Source organism: Rhipicephalus microplus, chromosome X (assembly GCF_043290135.1).
Source record: "Rhipicephalus microplus isolate Deutch F79 chromosome X, USDA_Rmic, whole genome shotgun sequence".
Lineage (NCBI taxonomy): Eukaryota > Metazoa > Arthropoda > Arachnida > Ixodida > Ixodidae > Rhipicephalus > Rhipicephalus microplus.
Window position 1 is genome coordinate 367052465 of NC_134710.1, and position 7483 is coordinate 367059947.

General features: G+C 48.0%; 1 protein-coding gene across 1 annotated transcript; it reads right to left on the reverse strand.

Annotated features, from left to right (window-relative positions):
- Positions 1–4460: 4460 nt before the first annotated feature.
- On the reverse strand, positions 4461–7236 carry LOC142775372 (uncharacterized). Its single transcript, XM_075876737.1, has 3 exons — positions 7161–7236; positions 6715–6896; positions 4461–5189 (listed from the first exon to the last, which is right to left on the reverse strand). The coding sequence occupies exons 1-3, from the start codon at positions 7234–7236 to the stop codon at positions 5085–5087; spliced, it is 363 nt and encodes a 120-aa protein (XP_075732852.1). The 3' UTR covers positions 4461–5084.
- Positions 7237–7483: the final 247 nt, after the last annotated feature.

Consider the following 7483-nt stretch of genomic DNA (forward strand, 5'->3'; position numbering starts at 1 on the left):
TCACCCCTCAAAAGTTGCCCTGCCAGATGTCTCTAGCCCAGCTAACTGCCATAACATAGGACGATGTCAGTGTTGTCGCTGTATCTGCTCTTGATCGAAGCGCAGTCTCACGGTCACCCAGCTCAGACGATGGTATTTTTCGACCATGATTGAATCGGAGCTGTCGCCTCACCAGGCCGACGCTCTCCGCCAAGTTTTGGCCTCATACAGTGACATTTTCGACACCGACGATCGTCCCTTGGGCCAGACTAAAATTGTCACTCACCGAATCAACACTGGTGACTCTGCGCCTATTCACCGTCGGCAGTACCACGTGTCAGCGTCCGAGCGAGAAGTGATTCAGAAAGAAGTGGCCAAAATGCTTACGAAAAACGTAATCGAACCATCAACGAGCTCTTGGGCATCTCCCATGGTATTAGTAAAAAAGAAGGACGGCTCATGGCATTTCTGCGTTGATTATCGCCACCTCAACAAAATTACTAAAAAAGACGTGTACCCTCTACCATGCATTGACGATGCCCTTGATTGCCTCTATGGTGCCACCTTCTTTTCATCTCTCGACCTCCGATCTGGCTACTGGCAAGTTGCTGTAGATGACATATACCGAGAAAAGACCGCCTTCGTTACCCCTGACGGTCTTTACCAATTCAAGTTCATGCCATTCAGTCTCTGCAACGCTCCAGCGACCTTCGAGAGAATGATGGACACGCTCCTACAAGGACTTAAATGGTCGACATTTTTGTGTTACCTGGACGACGTGATCCTTTTCTTGCCTACCTTTGCAACCCACCTTGAATGCCTTTCGACCATTCTATCCATATTTTGACGGGCCGGCCTGCAGCTCAATTCCTCCAAGTGCCACTTCGGTCTTCGTAAGATTACCGTATTGGGTCACCTTATTGACGCTGCCGGCGTACGGCCAGACCCGGCGAAAATACGCGCTGTAACAAACTTCCCAGTTCCACGCTCTGTCCATGATGTTCGCAGTTTTGTGGGCCTCTGCTCCTACAGCAAGGCAGCCCTAAAGACGCAGGTCAACCATCGCCGGGCACGGCGATGGTTCGCCTGCGTCTTTAGGGCTGCCTTGCTGTCACACAGCACTGCGACCGGTTCAGCCAGAACGTCCACGGCCAGCAGATCCGCCACCAGGTGTAGTCCTGCCAGCTCCGCAGCAGTCGAGCTAAACGGGAAAAGTAGTCGGCACTGCCTGCTGATAGCCTGGGATGGGATGATGCAGGCAGCCGCCGCTGTACCGTCTGGCATGACAAATCTGTCAGTGAAGACTTTGAGCCACCCTGCCAGTTGCTGCTGGGGCTTGAGATGGCGGCCTGTTCCAGTGTAGCAGCAGGCGTTCGGTGCTTGATTACCCCATCCCGGTACAGGTGGACCTCAGGCGGCTGGTGGTGACGCGGTGGAGGGGCCACCGGGACTGGCGGGTCAGGGACCATCTGGTAATACAATGCACAGAGACCACACATCCGTGACCTCGACTGGCTGCGAAGTCGCTCCAGGAGGGTACTGCCGTCGACTGCATGGTGAATGTGGTCTACGTGCCCCAGAACACGCTGGAGCATGCGCAGGGACAGGGGCCACTCTCCAGCCTCGGCCAGGATCGCTGCCACGGAGGAGTACCTGGGGAGCCCCTAGAGTGCCCTCACTTCTCTTTGTTATGTCCCTCTAGGTCCAGTCTCCTGGCAGGCGTCAAGGCCACCAGTGGGAAGGCGTACAGCAGGACGGAGGACGTTGATGCCTGGTTGAGTCGAAGCGCCAACTTGGTTGAGCAGCCGCGTCCATGCTGCTGCAGCTTGCTGATGGCTCCCTGGACACGTCTTATCTGTGTGCAGGTGACCTTGGCAGCTGCGATCTAGGTCAGACGGTGGTCGATGGTGAGCCCCAGGTACCTCACCGTCAGCTTCCAAGGCAGCTGGCCATTGCCACCCCTCAGCTGCTTCAGGTATATAGCGTCGTGCTGCCGCCAGCGGGTGGATCAGTAGGGCCTCGGTCTTGGTTGCGGAGACCTTGAGTACGATGCCACTCATGGCCATTACACGTGCTAGCCACACACCCGCTCCGCACACCGGCACCGGACAAATTGGTGAGAGTGGCCGTCGCTGTGGCGTCAGGCAGAGTGGCCCTCAACTTTTGCAAGCCGCAAGCTGGCTCACATGGCTCGCCTCTCATTGGCTACTGCAAAAAATGGCCTAGACATCCGCCCCGTCAGCTCACTTGGCAAACATGGCGCTTGCTGAATCGGGTGCTGCAGTGACGGAAAAAAAGAACAGCTGATTCTATTGTTGTGACCATCGTAAGCGCTGTGAGACTCCCGGGGAGATATCGGTAGCCAGTCAATGTCCACTGCCCCGTCAGCACGTGCGATCGACAGTGAAAACTAGGAAACGAGCACCATGTACAAAGTGTTTGCGGATGCGAGGGTCGTCGTTTCGTGTGTTTCCTTGGTTGTACCGTCCATCTTTCAAGTGTAATCGCAAATAACTTCGAAGGTTTCCATGATGTAATCATCCCCCTTTCTAAAGCAGGATATGCGTTTAGTGCGCGCCGAAGTGAAAAGTTTGTAATCATCGCAACAAAAGTTAACGTCGGGTGTGTTCTGTGTGTGCAGTTCGTCGCAGCGAATAGTATGCATAAATTTTGAACGCTTGCGAGCGCTAGCTTCTGCTACGATAAAGATGGGCAAGTTTTATTACCTGTCATTGTTGTCATTTGTAATGCGCAACGTCGTACGTGTGCTGATGTGTGTATCGCTGTGGCAAAGTTCTGTGGACCGTGTCACATTTGAGCGATTCTGTCTAGTGTTTTGAAGTGTGTTGATTAAATGGAAACAGTAAAATACTCAGGAGTGTACAGCTAAGTTCCCGGTTTGTGTAATTGCGTGCACGTGCCCTGAATAGGAGCTGGCATACAAGACAATTTTGTGAATGTAGCCCCCCCCCCTCTTATTTAAGGTACGCATTATGATCGGTTGTTTATGAATGCGTGAAATACGTTATTGTAGACCAAGTTTAAAGCAAGTGTAAGTTTTGCAATAAATTGTCAGAGGTTCGACAGTATAGCTGCTAATACAGTATCAATAATTTTGTCAAGATTGCAGGCAGTCGTGCTACAGCATTTGAAGAATAGTTAAACAATATTTTCAATATACTGCCGAAGTGCTCATGTCTGCCTTGTTAAACATACATGTCTCTGTCATAAGGTGTGTAGCAAAATATTTCAAGCACATGTCAGATAAAGAAAACTTTAAACAACAAAAATGCTTATTATCGTTAGCTCAGTGTTGGATGTCTGTTCCTTCGCAATAGTGCGCAGAAACTGAAAAACGTACGCCTTGTCTCCAAAGAAGGATGCCATCTCTCAATCAGTGAAAATATTTTATCGATGATTTACATGAATACGACGATAGTTTGACATTCTTGTCGGTAGTATATATCTTGCAATCGGTACAAAGTAGCCACAGAAGCTTGTCGGCAATCCTGTACACTGATCACCTGTCGTTGGCAGTTGTTGAGGCTTTTTAAGTAAATGAAATCAGCATAATCTTCCAAGTGGGATATAAAGGTGAAATCCAGCTATATGCGCATGTTTTTGCGGCGGAGGTGTTGCAAAGGTTCCTGGAAAAAGCTGGAGCTATTCCACAATGTGAAGGTGGGTGACCAGTCAATTGATTGATATGTGCGGTTTAACGTCCCAAAACCACTATATGATTATGAGAGACGCCGTAGTGGAGGGCTCCGGAAATTTAGACCACCTGGGGTTCTTTAACGTGCACCCGAATCTGAGCACACGGGCCTACAACATTTCCGCCTCCATCGGAAATGCAGCCGCCGCAGCATGGCGCTGTTGACATCGTTACGCAACAACAAACGACTGGTTACATAAATATATGCGACTGTTCAACACACGCACGTGTGTACATTTGCCGATATTTTAGTGTCGTGTTAGGGTCTTACTAAATCAAAAATTACACCACGGTCGCCTTCCCTCCCCATTCTTCGCAGAACATCAATTCCTAAGGTACGAGGGATTTCTTATCAATTTTTCGGTCACAGACAAGATTATTTTTCGCACCAGCCAACGACGCCAACGCATGTATTTTTTCCAAACAAGCTCTTCAACTCGATCGCGTTACTATACGCACGCGTGCTGTGATACTAATCGATTCACTAATCTAATAACCGGACTTGTCGGTTCGTCTAAGTAGAGGAGACTCGAAGAAAAACGACAGCACACAGTTGAGCGAATGACGCAGGAACATTTATGTGAACTATATCAATGCCCAAAATTCAGAACACGACATGTGTGATGAAAACAAAATAGCGTCACAACCAGTGAGCGAAACAAAAACACAACAATCACACACACTCACAACTACCAACAATAATGGTAAAAACATTTTGACAGCACTTAGTCTTCGACAAACGTTCCGTATTTATCAGGTCCTCATGTAAATTTCTAGTTCGAATGATTATGGCTGCTTAACGCCACATAACATCCCAATTACTGTTCCCGTCAGACAAAAAATAAATATAAAAAATAAGAAATTCGGAGTAGCACTTTAATCCAGAGGTCGTCAACTTTGAACACAATCGCACATGGTCTTCAAGATGGCAGTGTATGCCCCAATATAGGCTTGTTGTTGACAGTTGCCTATAAAAAATGCATCGCCTGTTGAACTGGGACGTGCAAAATCTAAACAGTGCAGTAAAGCCTACTAAAAAGAAACATGACTCTTCGCAAAACTTAGCATCGCCCGCCGATGTGATGAAGTTTAAAGCCGCCTATTAACCAGAAGAGAAACCGGGAGCAAACCGCAACTGATATCTTACGTGGCAAATTAAAACTAGCAAGAGAAACACAACGTACGCACACGTTGGGCGAATACAATGTATTATATTTCAAGTCAAGACAATGTGAGGTCGCTTCGGTGACACGACTGGCTGTCGGCTACGCAAAAACAATTGTGGCAGTGTTTCGCAAAGAAGGTATCACAGAGATATTACAATGCTGCCATCCTTAACAATATTCATTATTCATCATTAACAGGTTGAGGAGCAGTTCTTCTATCTGTTTTACTTCTTCGACTCGTAGAATACGCAGCCATCTGTGCCGGCGGCTGTGGTCCAGGCGGCCTGCAGGAAGTTTGCCACCTCCCATGTCCCAACCTCTGGCGTTGCCTGGGCAACATTGATAGACAGAGTGATTGAAAAAATCAGGAGGCGGGCGAAGTTTACACTAGCCGCGTAAATTAATAAAGGAGGAGCACTGCCACAAAATTTCGAAGGTGAAGTAATGAGTGCGATAGATTTATATGGCGTAATACACAGCATCTACAAAACATTAAGGCCTAGAACATCTTCAAAATGATTTTGTATGTACATGCCGTGCGCCTGAGCGATATATAAAACACTTCGCGATGCCGATATCAACGCGGTGCCAGCGTAAACAAACGTACGTCACGAGTTTGTGTCGGCTGGTCAGTGTGGCGCCCACGTCACAGTTTTGCGCTGTAACGTGACCGGCTGTGTTTACCTAATTACCAGAACGGCTCTTTCCCATAGCTCGGTGCTCTTTGAAACCGAAACTGCAACTGGGCGCTCTAAAAACGTCTTTAAGTGAATCCCCGTTGCGCACATGCGCTAACAAAGTTTCCAGCAGTGATGAGTAGATCGTAATCAAAATATTGCAAAAAAAGACAGATAAAACAGGCTGCGAAATTTTCGTCTCAGTGCTTCTTCAGGAAACAGCGAAGCTGGTTCATCTAAGAAGCTTAACGCGGCATTTTTCTGATGCTATAGAGTTGGCTTAGACAAGGTGGAGATAATTTCTAATTTCCCGCGCCAGAACTAAATAATATACGTCTCAAAGTTCAATTAAACGTCTCAAAGTTCAAAGCACAGTACACAGTTGGTAGCGGTGAACGCCGTGATGGGGATTTCGGGAACAATTTTGACCATGTCCTACCCATATTTCTCCAGCATGCATTTCGTAGCCCGGAGCCACGCGACATACGAGAATGTTTTTATTGTTCAGCAAGCTCCGTAAGGATGCAGCCGATGCTTCTGCCAATCGAGATGACGGGGTCAGGAGAGGACCCGGTCAGTCCCGGTGGTTCATCCCGGGTTTAGGCTCATCGATACATTCTCTTGTGTAACTGTTATACGACTAGTTCTCAGCCGGAACTGTGCGTCACAGCAACACTCATCCCTATCGCCAAGATGGCGCAGTTTCAAGTGTAAAAAAAACGCTTTGAAAACCAAGCCACTAATCAATCAAATTTCAAGAAACGGACAATCCTAGGTAGAAAAAAAATACAAGGAGTAATAACACCAACAGACAAGAACAAAGTAGTATTAAGTAGGAACAATGAAAAATAAATGAAAGCGACGAGTTCTTTATGCAACTGTTGTTAAAACTCCATATTTAGAGCACAATCGGGCTATGCGTCCATGAATGGGCTTCTGCGTGATTCTGGGGGGGGGGGGGGGGGTGCAAATTCGGCTTGAGGAGGGTGAAGTCGTGTTGCACAGCGGTAGAAAAAAGAGTGGGCGCTGAAGTGGATTGAGGAAGGGGAAGGGGGTCAGTTTCGGTGATGCTGGGGAGAGGAAGGGGAGACGCCAGTGCCTTTTTAACACACTCCCGTGACCTGACGACTACCCCCTCTCTCCCATCCACTGAACAGGGCAAGCGGTGTGCACGCACCTGGCCTAGATCAGCTGCTGCGGCCTGGTGAGACGCCGCGAGAGGGGCCGCTGGATGAGATGGCGACGCCGTTGCCGGTGGCTTGGCCAGTGCAGGCAACGACCGGGAGACATCGGCCATGGTGCGCCGACCGACGCGCATCACTGCCGCCGTCACGTTCAGCAGGCTGCCCTGTGGTCCGTCTGGCAAAACGCATGCAAACTTTGAAAAACGATCACCGCTTGACGTCACAGTAAGGAGTGCCACGTTGGAACACCGGAGATGAAGAAGTCACCGGGAGCCTGCTATTCCTATTCTAACAGAACAATGTCACGGGCATTCCAGTGCAACTAATAATAATAATAATAATAATAATAATAATAATAATAATAATAATAATAATAATAATAATAATAATAATAATAATAATAATAAATAACGCAAGAGGTTGCGCAGCCACGGCTTACCTTGGCCGGCACCGACTGGAACGGGGGAGACTGGCGGAACACAGTTGTCGCGGGTTGGTCCGCTATCCTGCAACATTTAACCGAGTTTTTAAAGATGCCAATATTACTTCTAAATGCGAAGCATTTCTTAGTGACCTTCGGCGATTTTGAGCGTATCTATCTATCTATCTAGCCGCCTACGACTTTTAGCTCTCCTGGCCGTTTCGATAATGGTGTCGATAGCAAACTTTGTATGACATGACATGACTGTATGAAGAACATAGTTGACTAGTCATGACATGAAAATCATGACATCTGTGTCATGAACGTGATTATTACATGTC

Bases quoted from the DNA above. Each gene is read 5' to 3' on its own strand.
- LOC142775372 (XM_075876737.1), bottom strand. From the start codon at position 7,236: ATGTTGCAGGATAGCGGACCAACCCGCGACAACTGTGTTCCGCCAGTC. The intron at 6,897-7,160 runs GTAAGCCGTGGC...GCGTTTTGCCAG, and splicing joins TCCAGTCGGTGCCGGCCAAG to ACGGACCACAGGGCAGCCTG. The intron at 5,190-6,714 runs GTGCGTGCACAC...AATGTTGCCCAG, and splicing joins CAGCAGCTGATCTAGGCCAG to GCAACGCCAGAGGTTGGGAC.